This window comes from Rhinolophus hipposideros (assembly GCF_964194185.1).
Source record: "Rhinolophus hipposideros genome assembly, chromosome: 6".
Lineage (NCBI taxonomy): Eukaryota > Metazoa > Chordata > Mammalia > Chiroptera > Rhinolophidae > Rhinolophus > Rhinolophus hipposideros.
In genome coordinates, this window is record NC_138052.1 from 29,827,909 (window position 1) to 29,847,428 (window position 19,520).

Sequence of the window (19,520 nt, forward strand, 5' to 3'; positions counted from 1 at the left end):
TTCTTTTGTCTTTCTTTTTTAGCAAGGGAAGCCGTATGTCTTCGACAGAGTACTGCCCCCCAGCACGACCCAGGAGCAGGTTTACAATGCGTGTGCAAAGCAAATTGTCAAAGGTAAGTGCTGTTTCTTTATTTCCTCCTGGGCCTTTCAGAGTAATTGAAAACATTAAGTGATATTTGCCGCCTAAGAATCAATGTGCTTTGACTGTAAGCAGAGGCCTGCTAATTGGAAACACTGAATTATAGCTCGAGCTCTGGCCTTGATTTGCTAAGATGTCAGGCAAGTTATTTAACCTCCTTATACCTCCTTTCCAAGATTTCTTTATTCCTTTGACCACCATTTTGGCAGAGCTATTTTATCACCTAGAAGCTTAAAAGCTAGGCAAGCTATCTATGGTCACACTATTTCTGTAATGGTTTTAAAATACTGCTGCACGTATAGGACTTCCTTTGTCTTTTGAAGAAGAAAAATATATATTCCAGATGCTCCAATTGTACATTTTTCATTGATTTATTTTGTGCATCTGTCCCTTCAGAAAGAAGCTTTAAATGTGGAAAATTCTCGGGCATTCAGGAATGCTCTACAGCATCATAAAATCACATTACCTTGTTGGTTATTGAGCTGTTTTTGCTACTCAGCATTCCTTAATTATACTTTCATTAACCCAGTTTCAACCATCCTACCCAGATCTTGACATTTGTTTCTCCAGATAGGTAGCCTGAAGCCTAAATTTGTGTGTTGGAGATCAGTCCCTTTCTCTGGGACTGGCCTTGGCCCTGAAGGATTTATGTCACAATAACAGCAGGGAGATGAAGCCTTGCCCTTTCAAACCAGGGGCAGGTTGGAACTTGCCTTGCCGAGCTCACCATCTGCGCAGAGCTGAGGGGCATCTCCTGCTACTTTGCTTTTCATCATCAAATCCTTGCTTTCAAATTTAAGTGTTAACAGCGATCGTGCTTTCAAATGTCTTGCTGCTGCCACCTTTATAGGTAGCTCTGGATTTAAAGAGCAAAAAATAAAAAACAAAACCGAAAAAGGCACCTTGTCATATTAGATCTGCTTATTTTGAGAAGCTGAGCTGACTAACCTAATGCTTTGAAATTCATGAAAAATCAGCCCTGGGTACATCTGTTAGATTAATTCTGACCCTGGCCACCTGCGTGGGAGACGCTGTCAGTATGTAATGTTCCTTGCTGAGGTGTATGGTTATTCACATCTTGTTGCAGACATCAATTAATTTTGAAGGTCTTCACAGTAAGATGTTATATAAAACTAAAAGGAAAAAACATGCCTGAATTTGAGCTCTTTTTGAATTAATAGTTTGGGCCTGTAACTCTGGTGGTAATTTTCATCTCTTCTACTCTTGCTTTTCTTTCTTTCTAAACATGTTTTCTCCCTGTTTGGAGTACATAGTTCTAGTTTGTGCCAAGTCAGCCCTCCTTCCTCTCTATTCTAAGACTCTTTCATACTTTTATTAAAGTAAGATTAATCACATATGAGCCAGAATTTCTTTATTTTTCTCTCCCTCTTTATTATCAGAACCAAAAAGTCTTTTCCACATGCTGTGCTAAGCACGAAGGCTATTTAAATACATCTCCACCCTCCCTAAGTTGACATTATAATTAGAGATGGACCAACTCCATTTAAAAGAAATCCTGTAGTTAACAAATAATAATAATTTTTGAGTCTTTATTTACTAGAGAAGTCTGGGTCTCTTTCAGTGTTTGGATTTTTCTATAGTATGACATGTCAGAAACAGGCAGTTCCTGGGGAGTTCTCATGAAGATGTGCCTGAACTATGGATAACTTGATTCCCAACAGATGGTGACCCACAACGAAAACCATTTAGAAAAAAATTAGGCTGTGACATGCTACAATAAGAGACATTTTTCAGGTACCATAAATATTACATAAATATTCTCATTTTGTAGCAATAAGTGTACCTTAAAGGAAATTAAGAGGGGGACGATGAAGACCTGATTTAACTGATTTTTTTCAGTATCCACTGAGGCGCACGTGAGCGCCACTGGCTGATGTGTTTCTGCATCAGCAGGGTCAGGCACAGATATTAATATATAAAAAAAGAACGCCTTGGGATAGATTACCAGGTGCAGCCGAGGTGTCTCTTGCCATGACGAGCCCTATTTAAAGTAGGAATAGGAGGTGGTGCTGTGGGGGCCTTTTTTTTCCGAGGCCAAGAATTGAATCATGACTTCTGAAGGTCACCATAGTCTCTCTGATTCATGGTAATGTGGTGAACCGGTGAGCTTTCCTTTCAAGTCTCTCTAAAACAATGTTTTTGAGATCAGGAAGACTCCTTTTAACTGGATGCTTTTATTCTCGCTTGTTTTTTTCATCCCTTTCAACTTCACTGGGTTTTTTAAAAAAGTATTTCAAACATTTGATTGTAGAATCCTGCCATCTCCCACATACTCATCTTTGTCGGGTTTGTGTTGCCTGAAAGAATATGTAGAATTCTCCATTTTGTTTTCCTAGAAGAGGTTATAGGCTATAGGTTTTGCGCTTCCCAACATGGTGAATAGGAGGGTTCTTGTAGGCACCTAGGAATGAAAAACCATGGTTACCAGATGCTGTTGAAGTATGAGTAACCACGTGCCCACCTACAGAAGTCACTCTGGGCATTTGCCTTCCAAAGGAACTAGATGTACACTTCTCCGGTGCTAGAGAAGGTGGTTTCCTGTTTTCCAGATCTTTAAACTTTGTCCATTTGGTTGTTTCTTTCATTCATTCCTTATGCAAGTACCTTAAGCATTTACCATGTGGTAAGCACTGCTAAGGACTGGAGCCACCAAGATATGTAAGACTCTGGGAGAACTTTTGAGAAAAGGAAAGAGACAGATGCGTCCATAAATATCATACATATGGGTAATATGGGCTTTAAGGTGGGAGTGCACAAAATGTCATGGGAGCACAAAAGGCAGTGTTGGTACTGATTTTGGTGGGCGTGGAAGGAAGAATTAAGGAAGGCGTCTTGAAAATGTTGGGTCCTGAGGACTGTAGAATAGAGCAGGGCTGTGTAAGCAGAAGGAATAGCAAAAGCATAAAGACACAAATGATATGGCATATTTTGGCAACTTAGAGTGGTACAGGGTACATGGGGGATGAGACAGAAAATTAGACTGGATCAGAGTTTGGTGAAATTGATGGTCTTTTATCCTATAGGCAATGAAGACCCATTGAAGAGTTTTAAGCTTAGGATATTATCAGATCTATTATTATTTATTATTATGTTATATGTGACTCTTAAGAAGAACTACTGTTTCCTAACTACTATCATCTAGCAGGCACCCTCTGTGCACTTTACATATGTTAGGCATTTTACATTTGAAAAGCTCTGTGAGGTGTGAGCGTTATTATTCCTGTTGTACTAAAGAAGACTTTGAGGTGAAGCGGCCTGGCCAGATCACTGGAGGGGGTAGCGAGGCTGGGACTTGAGCCTGAGTTTGTCTGACTTAGTTCAATTTTCCTGCACTGTCCTCCTCCTCCTTTTCTAGTGGGCCCATAAGGAGCACTTAGTAACAATTATTGTATGAGTTGTATCTTTTCTATCAGGCTATATGGACTGTTAACCAAGCATTGCAGGAAGGCTGGGATAGGAATGGAGGTTGGGAGCAAGGTAGAGGAGAGAGAATAGAGATTGCAGTTCTAGAGACTCAGGGTGGCCCTGGCTGTCTGCCAATAAATAATGAAGTGCAGTTTAGTTCTGAAGACGCTGCAGGCCCTCGACTGGACACGGGGGGCCCTTCAGGCTGGCTGGTTGGCCCTGGTGTTTCTCAGGCCTGCCTCTCCATTCTCTGCACATGGCCTGCTTGAGTCATGCTGGTGACTGGTGAGAGCCTTAGGATTCTAAACCGGGGATGACTGGTCAGCCACTATTGCCAGAGACCCTGGTGCCACCAACAGGCCACCATGTCACCTGGAGAGCTGATAGAGGTCACAACAGCTTTCTCAGGAACATGGAGGTGTTGGCATGATTACGTCCTCCCCAAATTCTTACCTTACAACGGAACTAACTCTTTTGCTCCAGCAAGACCTGGACTCAGAACTAGGAAAACCTAGGCCAGAAGAGAACTTGGGTTCTGAAGTGTGCGACAAGAGGCAAAGTGCTTTTTAAGCATCCCACTCACCTCCTCCTTCCTCCTGGGAGAGGAGAAGCCTTTTCCTACCTGCAGTGGAATCTCTCTGGGGTTTGCTTGGCCATTGGGTGGACATGTGCTGTGTTTGTGGGGTGCTAGCTGAGGTCACATCATGCTAGACCCCATCACAAGGACAGGTTCTGTCTGACTGAGCTGCTTTCTGGCTCTGTGACTGGCATATAGAAATATTTGTTTTGTTATAGCAGACTCTAAAACAAATGCTTTCCTCGGGCCCAGGAACTGTCGTTCAGCGTGATGAAAGTGCCTTTTTGTGGGCTGTTTCTGTTAGATCGGGGTGGGGTGGCTGTGTGACTCAGTGTGGTGCTGAGCGCAGGCCCGTGCTCTCATTCTGTCCTTGGCGGGCTCCCTGGTGGCCTCCCTTTCCTGCCATCTCAGCGGTCTAAGCCCCAAATCATTGTCTGTGCTGCACTTCTCCTGCCTCTCCTTTCCACTCATGATCAGATGTCGAGTTAACAAATAAACAAAAATCCCCCAAAACCTGGAGTTTGGGAGAAAATAGAGAACACTGGATTCAGAGAGCTTTTTCTTTTCCTTTTTAAATTACCTTCTAATTCAGACTTGAGTTAATAGAGGGTGACATCAGCTCCGTTCAACCTTGAACACTAGAGATAGGTTCTTCAACAATGAATTAATTGTAACATGATTGTAAAGCCATTAAAGGGCAAGCAGAGTTTGTTCTGATGGGGCTTTCTGTGTTTTTTTTTCAAAACACACACACAAAACAAACAAAAAACAAAGTGGTTGCGCTTAGTATTGAAATGGCAGCATCAAGCAATCAGGGATTCTGCAAGGATGTAGTCCCACGTGTTCCTTCCTCTGCATTTCAAAACAAGCTCACGTACCTGTGTCCCAGTCCTTAACCCGCAGGAGTTGGTTGAGCATTGTCTCACTAGGAGAATTGTGCCTTTTGCTTAGTGTGAGGTGGACTCAGAGTGGTGGGCTGGGCCTGGGGGCGCCTGGGGGGGCCTAAGTTAGATGCTCTGGCCCCACTGCATCCTGGCAGAGGAAGAGGCATGTGTGCTGGGTTTTCTCCTCGGACTCTGAGCTGAGTTTTCTGTAGGGCATGGCAGGTTGTTCAGCGCTACCTCCTGTGTGCATGAACACTCGTAGGGTGGCCGGTGGCCGATGACACGGAACAGAGGGAGCTGGGCCCTTGGCTTCCTTGCCCCTGTTCCAACTCCAGGGCTAATGGGTCCCAGAGTGCTTCTACACAGGAACTTAGGTAAGGAAGCCCTTTCAGTTTGCTGGAAGATGTTTAATTTCTAATAAATAGAGGCTTTCGTGCTGTGATTGGGGCCAGCTTTCCAATCGTCTGGAGCTGTTTGTGCCGTGAATATAGAATTTTTAAAGTATAACTGAAGGGTGGGAAACTCTTTCCTTGGGTCCCTCAAAGCACCAAACATTCCTGGGTTGGAGGATGGGTTCTCTGCACTGGCCCCTGTTTTCAGGCCAGAGGAATCTTTTTTCCAAGAAAGTTGGCATTTTCGTGAAAGCTGAAGCTTGAACCTCCAACCCTTTCGTCTTCTTCAAGTTTTTGCCCCCCTGTTACCAGGGAAACCATTACCAGAAGTCTGGTACGTGTGAACATTCTCTTTTCCTCTCTCTCAATATAGCTTGATACAAACTCTTGAGGGCTGCAAGGATTTTTAAAAAAAATCCTACCTCTTAATTTCCCTTTCCTTAGCTTCCTAAAGGAAAATCCCATTTTCTTTTCTGATTCCAGTTCAGACTTTAACAACCTTAGATCAGTAAAATGTATATTAAAAATGTTTTTTAGGAAACCCCACAAAACACGAACAAGTATCATAAAACTCAGAGAGACCAAAACAAACAAACAAACAAACAGACCTAATGAGGGCCTGAAATAGATCGTGCTGACTGCCTGGCTTGATTTTTTTTTTTCTTTTTTTTTTTTTTGTACATGGCCCTGAAGAGGAAACTTTAATGTGGGGCTCCTCTCCCTGCCTTCACCGTCCCTTCAGGAATGGAGACTCCCTCCCCTTAGGTAGAGATGGTGGGTCAAAGATATTAATGATGCCTCAGTCCCCTTTCGATGAAGTTTATGTAGATGGAGGAGGGTTGAGGGAAAGGAACACATAATATATTTTAATCACCTCCGCTGTTTTGAAAGAATTCCCTCAGATAATCGTGAGTGCAAAGAAGCCTCTATCACATTTCTCTCCTGTCCCTGTGTGAGATGGAAGCCAGCCTGCCCAGTGTGGGGACGTCTACAGAGTGCTCACTGTGTATTAAAAGAAATTCCCAGTGCCGATGAGCTTGGGCCGTCTTCTAAGCACAGTCACTGAAAAAACAGAGGCATTAGCTTTGAGTCAGGGCCCTGGTGGTTTCTTGACTGATTGGATTGTCACCGTGTGGCTCATTTTACAGAGTGGGGCCCTTTCCTTTCCTCTCTCCAACTCTGGGCTAGCTGCCTCTGCCGGGGCTCTGGTGTGGCCTTCACAAGAAATATCCCCAAGGAGCTTACTTGGGCCAGGGTTTAAACCAACCCAAATCAGATCTTCGGGAAAGAAATTCTATTCTGCACCTCACTCCAAAGACACAGGGCTTGCATAATGTTTTTCTCCTCTGACTAATCTCAAGAGACCAACTTAGAGAAGAAAACTCAAGTATCTTTCTATTAAAAAGAAAGTGTACTGCTCAATATCTGTCTTCATTTTGACATTACTGGGAGAAAGTATGTTTGCCTCCTTCTTTATTAATATATTCTGTAGAAATGTAAGTCCATTTCTCTTTGTTTGTGGAGCAGTGGAGGCCCTCATTTCAGCTTTCATCTCACAATTCTACTTAAATTGCAAATGGAGTGGAACTGTATCATTTGTGTGACAAATGATGGACCACTTAGAAGACATCATTTTAAAAAATTCATATAATCAAAGTAATGAGTTAGTTTTGATTTTTTTTTTTCTTGCATGCAGATGTCCTTGAAGGTTACAATGGGACGATTTTTGCATATGGACAGACTTCATCAGGAAAAACACACACCATGGAGGTAAGATTGCAGCATGTTGTGATATCAGGCTCTGAGACAATAGAACAGAGCCCGCGCTTCCAGCAAAATCTGAGGTGCATGTGGCTCTTTTAGTGGGCAATAGAGGTGGTTAAGGGGAAGGTTATGTTTGGCCAATTTATTGTGCCTTTGGAGAGTTCTAAAATAATGTAAGAAAATCTTAGGACTATAGTATTTTAAAAATCCTTGTTGCTAGATCTGTCAAAATACTGAAATAATAAATTCTATTAAAAATAATTGTCAACAAGCTAAACAGTGATCGATGTGCGTATTCTTATGGACAGGAGCCCAATCTAACTGAGAAAGTCTGTTATGAAAATCATTTACCTGAAGGAGGGCCTCTGGGGGTGGGGGTGGGGGTGAGTCTCCTGAGAAAAACTACAAAAATTGTAGGTCAGAGAATAAAGAAGTTACTTAAAGACCAGGTTCAGTCTGGAGACATCTTGACCTGCACAGTGGTGGTTTTTATTTTTTGTTTTAAAATTTAAGTAATGTTTAAAGTGGGATAATTTCACACAGTCCTAAGTGGCTAAATTTGGTTGAAAATTCTGAAGATGGAGTAGCAACACTGGGTAAAATTTTACCATAATATAAAGTGTGAGCTTCACCAAAGCAAGGATCTTCATTGTCTTGTTCACCTTTTTATTCACATTTCTAGTGCATGGAACAGCGGCTGTTACCTAGGAGGGGTTTGATAAAATATTTGTTAAAATGGTATCGTGGTGGTGGCCCTGGCGGGCCCACGTGTCTGGGGTTCCACGCACACCATGGTGAACATGAACTTATCTTCAGCACCCTTCCACGTTACCTCACATCCCTGGGCCCTGTGTGCACTAGAGGGTGTGATCCCAGCTCAAATTGTTGGCTGTGGAGCTCTGTGGCTCCAGGCTGTCTTCCAGGCAAGGCATATCTGCAGACAGAGTTGCCCCCTCCCCCTCTTTACCTCTTCTTTTCTTGCTTTTTACCATGGGCTCCTAGAAGGCCTTCTGGGCTGGATCATTCTTCAAAAGGCTGGGCCCACCTGACTGGTGAGGAAAGGTGGCAGGGTGGTTATTATAATAAGAAATTGTACCGAGGAAGTTTGAGAGAATTTAGTTTCCAAGCAGCAGGGTAAGCTGAATCCTTAATCCTTCAAGCTTCTGTTTTTTTCACGGACGCTGCCCTCTTGGGAATATCACTGAGACGGCTGCTGCAGAATCAGTTTAGCTTATGAATCATTCCTATTGAAGACAAGATTTCAAAGACATGAGGCCCAAATCCTCAGGGTTCTGATGTTCTGCACACACCAATTTCAAGTATGGGGTTTGACTCTGGAGGATCTCCTTTCTGTTGCATGGACTCACTCTCACCGTTTTGCTGGAGACAAAGTGGTTCAGAGACAGCACAGATTCAAGGAAGCGTAAGGTTCATTTGGCACCTCTTCCAGACAGAGCAAGACTGCTCCCTGGCACCTGAGCCTCAGTGGGCCCCTCTTTTCTGCATCTCATATCCTTCTGCAGAGCGCCTTGGCACACAGGCATTTAGTCCCCACTTTGCTGCTCCAGTCCCTCGCCTGCCTCCCTTACTGAGCCCCTGACCCTTAACCTTGTAGGTGCTAGAAAAGTTGCAGTTATACATGCACTAAGTCCCACCCCCTCCAGTAGCCGTGGACAAAAACTCCTTTATAGGTCATAAGGCCTAGGAAAAAGAGAGGGCATCTCATGAGGATGTCAATCAGTCTTTAGGTTTTTGGAAAATTACCAAATAATATCCAAAGCAGCAACCCCCCCCTCCCCAAAATGCATTATTTAAAATCCTCCAAAATCTTAGGGAACGGTTACAAGAGCGACCTTTTTAGCTTTGGGATTAATTCATCTTTGGAAAATGTAAGGTAGTAGCTAAATGTCAGATATTTAAATTGTAAACCATGAAAGGACAGACCTGTCCCCAGAGTGAAATCTTAGTTTGTATTTGTGTATGAGGAGAATATGTAAGTGTAAAATGAGGGTAACGAGGTAGGCCAGCAATTTAAGATGAAAATTGGAGGCATTTTGTTCAATGAGAGCGTCTCCAACCCTCTGCGTCTTGTGGTGTAAAGCCCACAATGCCCGTTGCAGTGCTGAGGGCCCCGATGGACTCCTGGGCACCTAAAGCGAGCTGGATGCTGTGCAGGTCCCTCTCAGAGTTGCCTAAATTCAATCAACTCTTCCTCATTCCTCGTCAGTTTTAAAAGTGTGACTGCAATGAGTTACTTTCTTTTATTGTGGCTTTTGAAGATCCCGTATTTGTGCTTAGAGAAGGAGGGGAGGGTGGGAAGATGCCAGGCCTTTCCTAGTGCCACACTTACCCCCTTCCCAACAGTCAATCTAGTTCTTCTGTAGGGTGATTATTGATTGCAGGAAAGGTAGGCGATCTTTTAGAGGAAAACAAAAGGAGGAGCCCCAAAGCAGACACTGCAGGAGACCAAGAAATCCAGGACCCTGGAATGCAATTAAATGGAAAAAAAAAATACACAAGAAACAAACAAACAAAAACCCTGTAGGGCGTGTACCATCTGAAAGGCGGATGTTATGTATTCAGAATTACACCTTGTGATCTTTTCAGAGGCTTTTAGAAGAGCATGTTAACTCCCTGAATGGACAGAGCTGTCACATTTTAAAGCTGTTTTTCATTCTAATCCCCCCATTTTTGGTTTGACATCCAGTGGTGATCCCATTACCTTCTATTGAGAGGAACAAACAGATAAGCCTACATAAAATTGGAAAGATTAGCTTCTGAAAGTGGAGCATTTAAGGCGATTTTCAGTAGAAATATGAAGCACTTGACCGTGTTGGTGCTAAGCTTGTGGAGCGCTGGGCCCAGGCTTGCGCGGCCTGGACTCACAAGGGTGCTGGGGGTGCTGGCTGCGTGGGCACGAAAGGGCTGGCCTTTTGTCCTGCATGGGATACTGGGAAGGGCTTCGCTGGGCCCCACACTGCACTTCGTGGCCCTCTTCCACACACTGATAGAGGTGAATGGAGACATCCTGTTTTTCCTTCTGCCCAAAGGGAGATCCGGAAGCCATTGAACGGTGCAGGCTGCCCTGCTGCTGAGCGGAGCCTGCCAAGTGATTTTTGACAAGACTGTCTGAGTGCATTGGTGCTCGTGTGAGCCATTGGCTGCCTGCTTTCCCATCTTAAGTGTTTCAGGAAACTGTCCTCCTTGGGAGGTTGAGGAGGCACCTGGGACTGGAACAAAGGGAGTCTTGTTCTGTGGCTAGTGGTCTGGGTCTGGTTTCGTCTTTCATACTTGCTCAGAGAGGGCCATAGTCAGAGGTGGGGAAAGCTTTTGAAGAGGATTATCCAGGATGCAAGATTAAAAATGTTTCCTTTTTTGCTTTCTGGGAGAGACAAGATGATGAAGCGGTACATTCCTTGGCTACTCAAGTCCATCCCTCCAGCCAACTAAACTTGCCCCTGTTCCCTAAATGAGCATTGTTCTTTCTCAGTTCCTGTACCTTGGTTCTGTTAAGCCCCGTCATCTCTGCCTGTATCCTCTCTGCCCATCCTTAATCTGGCTCATCCCTCAGGACCTGGTGTCCCTCAGGAAGCCATCCCGTAACCCCCTACCTGGAAGAAACTTTTCTGTTCTCTGAATAGCTCTCGGCTCCTTTCCCATCTTTTATTGCCTGAGGTAAATACTTGTTGTGTGTGTATATGTGTGTATTTCATTTGCAAGGCAATTGACATAGAAACAGTGAAGATCATTACGGAACACCTCTCTGTCTCACATACACACACCACACGCGTGCACACCGTAATCCCACACCACACACATCCACACACACACACCAGTCACATCCACACACTACATGCACATACACCACACCACACACCACATGTACCACCCGTATACTCTATGTACACGCACACACATCCCACACATCCACACAAACCATGTATCCACACCACACACACACACCACATATATCGACACCTCACAAATCAACACCACACATCCTCACATCACCCCCGACCCCCACCGTTCATACATGCACACACACAGTGTGCACCGGTTGTTTGGGCAGGGTCAGTTTAGTGAGCATAAGGGCCCTTGTCACTCTGGCTTAGGAGCCAGATCAAGCGTCCCAGCCTCCAAACCCGTGGTAGATTAGGGATCACTTCTGTCTCTCTGGGGGTGAGGTATCATTACGCCTTCTCCAAATGAATGTGTGTTTCCCTCTCCTGTGATGTCAGGGTGCAGATTCTGTGGAAACAGAGTGGGGAGTGTCCTGGACTCATCCCTGGTTCTTCCTTGGTTCTTATCCTGACAAAGGCAAACAAAAGGGGGTCAGTACTTTTATTAACCAGGAATCAACTGGAAGATAAATCTGTTGAAAAGGAAAGCATCCAGGGAAACAGATTTGAGTAAATTAGAAATGAATTTTGGATTATCAATCATTCTTTGACTGTGGACTACTGAGGAGAAGCTAAAGGCTTATGATCAATTATTAAAGAGCTCTGGAGGGAGTGGATGGGGAACACTTCACATTCTCAGAGTCAGATTGGCCCAGTGGTGTCACAACATTTGGTGGGACAGAGATCTTTGTTTCACTGCAAGTATCATTTCTGCCAGCAATTTCCACAGCCCAGAGCATGTGGGGTCCAATATTTGGTTTCTTACATGTTTATGATGGCTCGTGTGAAGTAAAGTTACCAATACTTGAATCTCTCAGTCTCAGTCATTTGGTGCTGTTTCATAAGATACACACTAATGGCCTGTGATAGAAATATGTTTTCAGACTCTTCAGGTCAAATAATCCCCAGTAATTGCTTAATGAGAACCTGCTACGAGCTGAATATAATGCTTACATTTATTGTCATGCAACACATTATATATACTGTTTCATTTAAATTCCACAATAATTCTGCACAGTAGACATATGCTAAGTAGCATATGCAGTGGGGGACGTGCATGTACACTGGTCATGCCTGCCTTTACTTGAGGGGGTGTACAAACTAAAAAACAATAGAAACACATAAAACATTTTAGGATTCTTAGTAGATGAGGGCATTCCAGAGAATACCCAGTTTCCTAGGAAACAAAGAGAGCTTTGCCAGAGGCCAGATGTATCTGAATTCAGTTTTTCTCTTGCTTTTCATAGAATGGACGGTCAGGAGTCAGGTGTGTGAAGGAAGGTTTGTAAAGTGCTTTGTAGCCTATAGTCAGAGTCGGGTTTGTATGACTTCTTGCTTTTGGTAACTGACGTGTTGGCTTGAAGTCAGCCTGTCAGAGAGGTACTACGAGTATGTGTCGAATCCCTGAAGGGAAAAAAGGATTTTATTGAGAAAAACAAAGAAGATATTCCAGGTAGTGGGCAGATTTGGAACAAGGATATGAGTCAAAATTGTAAATGTTGTTAGGCATCCCCAGAAAACTAAAGCGCAAAGTGGGTTGTGTGCTTTTTTCTTCCAGTTCCATTTGTTCCTAGAGTTTTATAGCTTCCCAAAGGCCTGAAAAATTCTCCAGGAACATAGTCACCAATGATCACTTTAGATCTATAGACTGTTCGTTTGGGCACTGATGCGTTGTTTAACACGTAACGGAATTGAAGTGTTCATTTCAGTGTTGGCGTAAATAAGGTTCCCTGGGAGAGGTTCACTCAGGTCCATGTAAGACCATTGCTTTAAATACTTATAGACCTCTTCTTTAGGAGTTGCTTTCAGATCCTACGGCGTATCTTTTTGAAAGTCTTCAGTGGTGGCAAAATCTGGGTCCAAAAAATGGATTTAGTGATAGTCCAAATAGCAGAAAAATTCATTCAACCACTTAGGTAAAGTGAATAGAAGTAGGAAAAAAAAAGGTGAAAAAGAATAAGAGAATATTCTATGTATGGATTTAAGTGTTAGAAACAGCCCAACATTTGGAACAGGGTGGGAATTACAGATTTTTAAATGAAATTGATAAAACAAATTTTCTTGATTGGTTTGCAAAGTGATACTGAGGGTATTTTCACAATAAGGTTCTTAGGAATTTTTGAGCTGTGATAACACTAATAAAACTATATATGTGTCAACATAAGAAATGTCTAAACCTGTAGAGAAAATCGTTGTAAGAGTTTATTTGAGCCAAACTGATGACATATGCTGGGAGCAAGATCTCAAGTGCCTTGGAGAATAACACATTTGCAGCTTCTTTTATGCATTTGAAGTTAAGGAGAGAATGCAAGGAAGATTGCATGGAGGTGGGAGAAAGCGAGACGGGCGTTGGATTACAGGATAGTTAGGAAGATTATGTGCTTTCTCTCTTGAGAGTGGTTATAACTTATTTCAAAGGTATGTTAACCTACTGTGTTTCCACGAAAATAAGACCTAGCTGGACAATCAGCTTTAATGCGTCTTTTGGAGCAAAAATTAATATAAGACCTGGTCTTACAGTAAAATTACATTATAGTAATATAAGACCAGGTATAATATATAATATAATATAATATAATATAATATAATATAATATAATATAATATAATGTAATGTAATGTAATGTAATGTAATACTGGGTCTTATATTAATTTTTGCTCCAAAAGACGCATTAGAGCTGTTTGTCGGGCTAGGTCTTATTTTCGGGGAAACACGGTAGTAGTTGCACAGAAACAAAGGACAGGGCTTGTTTAAGGCTAAGATGAACGTTTTACTAAAAAGTTATATGCCTGGGGTGTGATTACGCACCATGATCTGCCCTGTTAGGAATTTTTGATCAGACACCCTGTGAGGTTTTTTTCTGTAGAATCCCCTTTATGTATCAGCTCTCAAGGTGGTTCTATTAAAGCAGATTAACTTGCGCTTGTAGGTTCTGGTCAGTTTGTAAAATTTCAAAAACAAAACCCTCATTTAGTATGTTATAGTCACCCATATATTCTCAGTCCTTTTCCCTCCTTCGTACCTCCCCACACACTCACTCACATACACACTGAATTGTTTTCCCAAGTGGCAGCAAGAAGGAATATTGTGGGGCTTCAGAACCTGACAGAACAAGCTCTCCTCTGCTGGGTTAAGTTATTCCGCTGCCTTTTGGCCTGTTGGCCTGTCAGGTACATCTCCAAGGGAGCAGACAGCCTGTGTGTGTGTGGTGCTCCTGTTCCATGGAGTTCTGTTTAAGAAAACCCAGATGTGGTTCCTTCTCTCTCTCACATGTTTTCCACACTCTTCAGGACCTGTGTTTGTGTTTCTCACCCACTAGGGGAAGCTGCACGACCCTCAACTCATGGGGATCATCCCAAGGATCGCACACGACATCTTTGACCATATCTATTCCATGGATGAAAACCTGGAGTTTCACATCAAGGTCAGTGCCATTGATGGAGACCCAAGAGAAGAAACGGGGTCCAAAATCATGTTTCTTAGCTTTCCTCTTATTTTATACATGTGAAAGATGATCTTGTCTAATTTAAATGATATTACTGTGGTAAGTAGAACTGTAGTTTTTGTTTAATGATTAAGGTAATACTTAGCTGTCTGGATGGTTTGCTTGAGATATAAAGTAAAAATCCTCTTTAGAATGAAATCATCTTTATACTTGCCTGACTTCTACCCTTTACTGTGTAGATTTCTGTAGATATAACGGAATTAATGGGATGGGGAGGAGAAAGGGGCAGTTCTGAGAAGATGTGAAGTGGACCAGATCAGCCAAGAGGCTGAGATCACCCTTGAAGTGTGGGACTTACTGTACTTGGCCCACCATTTTAGAGATGAGGAAACGGAAGTTCAAAGCCATAATAGGTCCAGAGGGCCAAAGTACGTTACAAATCATTGGTAGAGATGAGATTAAACTCCTGATCTGACCAACCCTACACGCAGTACCTTTTCCATTATGTTAAACTCTACCCTTACTTATTTCTGTTAATAAATACCTTTCCTTAAGTATATAAAACCAAGGCAATGACTGTTTGCCCAATTGTAAATTGCACCTGGCAGATTTTTTTCCTTACTGTTCCCATAGTTGGCTAAAGCAGCTTCTTGCCAGGGTTCTTTATATCTAAGGATACAGAAGCTTGCTGCTTTGATGGGGTCAAGATTTAGGAGCTTAGTGCATCTTTAAGGCTGTTTATATTTAAATACCTCACTACTTATGGGATAATCCTGGAGTAAGATGTTAAACCAATTACTGCCCTCAAATAGAGTCTTGTATTAGAATCTTATTAAGATGAAAACAGCCCAGCAGGAGGAACAACATCCACGTCCCTAGGGCTAAATTTTACAGGCTAGGTTCCCGTGCTGCATTTGTAGTTATGCTTGCCTCTTTCATAAATTATAATTGTTAAGTGGGCAAGTTAGCTATTATTGACTTCTTCGTACTTTGTACTGAGTAGTGACAGGCCTAATCAAGGAAAAGAGTCTTGATTCAGGCAGTGTTGAAGATCTGTTCCTTCAAGTGGGTCCCGCAGAGGTTTTAAACATTATTTCTGAACATACTATTTCTTAATGCCAAGCATTGCCTATTTGTTTTTCTTTTACCTGGTCTCACAAAGTACTTGAAGTGACAAAAATAGCAAAATCAAACCCCCACGAAAAGCAGCCAGTAACTGCTATGGTAAAGAGAAATGAACAAATCGGAATTCTCTTTCTACTTTTATTAAATGTGGACAGCATTCTAATGGCCAGATTTGCTAATATCTGTTTCGTGACTGCTTTTTAGATGTCATTAATTTTCTCTGTAATCTATGGAAATAAGGGCGCATGTGTAAGATCTCAAAGATAACAGAAAAGTCCTAATGAAAACCAGACAATTCTGGAATACATAGAATGAGTTGGAGCCAGGGTTGAGTTGGCTGCAGGAAGGGCTGGGTTAGAGAGAGCTGACTAAGGTTAGAGGCCAAACACGTCTGTAGGATTCCGAGAACAGAAGCAATGGGGCTTTCGAAAGTTAGGTAGATGTGTCTATGGCATATGAGGCTCAGTGACAGGGGAGTTTCACAAGCATTCAAGCAGACAGAGGTTGTTAGGGAGACAGGCAACATGGTGGGGATTCCCAGCTACAGATTGCAGGATTCGAAGCCGGAACCCCGAATCTCAGAGAAACTAGGAAGTCAGGAGATTCCAGACTGAGATGCAGACAAAAGGTAATGAACCAGGGCTGAATTGGGTTAGGACTAGTGCCAAGAGTCTTCACTTGCTGCCCCAACTAGAGGCAGGGCTGGTCCAGAGCTGGGATGTGGAGACAAGATTTCACCTGTACTCAATCCCAACTTTATAACTACTTTTTTCCAACTTTTCTGTCCATTCCTTTGTTTATATTTCAAAAAAAACCCATCGACACAAGGAGAGAAAATTTGATCTGGGAGGCAGAAGGCAGGTGTAGACAGGATGCAGAATCCTAGAGGGGATTTTGGACGTCAAGTCTAAAGGCTTCACTTGACAGATGGGAAAATTGAGGCCTACCTAGGGTCTTGGTTCAGTTTTCAAGATCACGTCTCATTAAAGTTGTTCTCTGAGGTTAGCTAGCCTATATGAATCAATCACCTGGGGATTTTAGAAGCAGTTTCCTAGGCCCTATTCTTGGAGATTCTGTTTCAATAGGACTGCGATCGGGTTCAGGGCTCTGCAGTTTAAACAAATGTTATGGGAGATGTTGACGTAGGTGGTCCTGGGGCTGAGGTTTGAGAATAATTCATAGGAAGCCTTCTTTTCCCTCTCACAGTTTAATTGTCTTTCATTAAATCACATTTTGTTTAAATCTTTCTGGACTCCCCAAAACCTGCCACCATGATTTCTCTCAGTTACCTTGCCGAGCTCTTGTAGTTCTCAGCGAACTGCTTTTACCCTCCTCCCCACTTCTTCCCCCACATGAATGTTGGGCCACTCTCCCACCCTGGTCTGCTCAGGCTGTCAGTATCATGCAGAAGGTAAGGGCTATTCATTTTTGACAATCACTTGCAAAGGATGTTTCCTGTTCCAGCTGATGTCATACCTAGAAGTTTGCTTGGTGCTCATCTAAGGTAAAAGCTAGAGTTGTCCTGTAAGTGGCTGTCTAGCACATGATGTACATAACACCTGAATTGAACCACAGGGAGCTGTGATGTGTGGGGACAGAGAGTGGCCCACACTGAGCTGGGACCCAGGGAGCAAATTGACGAAGCAGGAAAGCAGGACGCAGAGTGTGGGCTGGGGCTCTTCACTCTAGGGCTTTGAATCTTTACTTTGGACCCTTTCTTACTCTTCTTAGCTAATGCATGACAAAAGCTTTAGTAAGTTCTAATGATGATATTTTTGTAATGTCGTGTAGCATTTCTGTTTCAAACGCCAATTTGCTTTTAACAGGTTTCCTATTTTGAGATCTACTTGGACAAAATCAGGGATTTACTCGATGGTGAGTAACCTGAATGTTTGTCCTTTATTTGTTCTGTAACTAAAGTCCAGGGAGGTTGAAATGATTTAAAGCCCTTCTTCTTAAGGAATTAATAAAGATTTATAGAGATGTTCTCTTGCCTTCAGGCTGTCTGCTTATTCTCAGCCAAGGCTTAAACTTGCATATTGCAAAGAGATTAGATTTGCTTATCTTCTGTAACAATTTCTGTTTTTTCCTCCAGTACAGGGTCTTTAACTTTTCTTTTCTTCTTTGCATGTCATTATCATCTCTGTAGTATCCAAGACAAATTTGGCCGTTCATGAAGATAAAAACAGAGTTCCGTATGTAAAGGTATGAGGAAAACTTGACTGATGATGCAACTTATTTCTCTCCATTCACTGTCATAATAATCCTTACATGTGAGGCCCATATAAAGTACATAGAGATATTTAATCATGTTTGTTATATTCGCAATTCATCTGGTTAAAAAAATAGACATTTAATATCTACAATCATATCTCTATGTGAATGTATCACAGATGTTTAATCATGTGAGGTAAGACTTGCAGAAATGAACAAACATTTATTCACATTTAAAGAGGCTTTGGTATTGAGTATAACTGTTTATACCTTGCTGTTAGGGGAAGCCTATTACAGTACTTCAAAGTGTCTAATTAACGTTGGAAATGGAAAGCAAAGCAAAACTTCATCCACTTCTTTTTCTATCATTGATTTTCTTTATTTCTGCCTGCCTTGCTGCTGAGTTTGATTATGTACTCAAAAATCTAGGGAAACCGGCCTTTCTTTTCTGGTTTACTTTGGGGTTTCCTAGGGGATGCTCAGACTTCTTTTTAATGTAGAATTCAAGCCTGAGGCAAGGAGGAAACGTTGTTGGATCGACATGGCAGCCTTTCTCTTGATCTGCACATCTAGAAGAGAAATGGGAATATGTTTAGCTGTTTCAAGATATTGTTGCTTTTTAGTTTTTTAATGGTGAACCTGAACTGACTCTCTTGGCAGGGGTGCACCGAGCGGTTTGTGTCCAGCCCCGAGGAAGTCATGGATGTAATAGATGAAGGCAAGGCAAACCGACATGTGGCTGTAACAAGTAAGCACGGTGTGATGTTTCCTTCCCTCTGTTTTAGGATGCAGGTGTCTGCCTACTCACCAGGAAGGGTGGGTAATGAGGTCCTGAGGAAATGGGAAGGCAGTCGGAAAGCAGTGTCTGCGACACAAACACGAGGGATGTGCAGTGAGTGTCTAGGCAGGTTGTGGGAACCAGCGCCTCCTGCTGGCCAGGGAACTCTTGGAGATACTGGGTGAGACTCCTTGGATGCCGGCAACAGCCTAAGCCTGAACATGGGGGAAATAACCAAACAATCAACCAACCAACCAAAGCCGGGGGGAGTAAGCTTCTATGTTTATTTGAACCATGTTAATAGTGAGGTTTTTTTTTTTTTTAATCCAAACCAACAACTTCTACATGTCAGTCATACACATGGAAATAAACCATATTAGATTTCTGCTTCCTGTATACAAGGAAAAGAAAAGCAAGGAGGAACTCAGACAACAGAGTGGAGCTTTATTGAAAACTTTCCGATGTTGAGTTAGTAATAAACACATTCAGGTCAGCTTGTTTACCCTGTGGTTCCTTCTTTGGCATAAGTACACATCCCAGGAAGCAGGTCAAATGGCAAAGGTTCCATGAAAAGCAAGGGTTGGAGGTGCTGTCTGTTCTATTCAGAGGGAGATAGAGAAATGAGAGTGAGTTCATATGAAGTGATATCTTGGTGTGGTTTTGATTTGCATGTCCCTAACGATTAGCGATGTTGAGCATCTTTTCATGTGGTAATTGGCTGTTTCTACATTTTTGGAGAAATATCTAAGTTCTTTGTGCGTTTTTTAATTGGGTTGTTTGTTTTGTTGTTGATTTGTAGGAGTTTGTTTTATATATTATGGATATCAATCCCATATCAGATATAGGATTTGCAAATATTTTCTCTCATTCTGTTAGT

The 19,520-nt window shown here is 42.5% G+C and overlaps 1 protein-coding gene across 1 annotated transcript in view; it reads left to right on the forward strand.

Annotated features, from left to right (window-relative positions):
- Nucleotides 1–19,520, forward strand: part of KIF5C (kinesin family member 5C) — a 143,273-nt gene that overhangs the window by 45,708 nt on the left and 78,045 nt on the right. The window contains exons 2-7 of the mRNA XM_081052323.1: nt 23–113; nt 7,115–7,188; nt 14,401–14,505; nt 17,478–17,526; nt 17,801–17,856; nt 18,526–18,613. Coding sequence (XP_080908449.1) covers nt 23–113; nt 7,115–7,188; nt 14,401–14,505; nt 17,478–17,526; nt 17,801–17,856; nt 18,526–18,613 — 463 coding nt within the window. The remainder of the gene's footprint in view (nt 1–22; nt 114–7,114; nt 7,189–14,400; nt 14,506–17,477; nt 17,527–17,800; nt 17,857–18,525; nt 18,614–19,520) is intronic.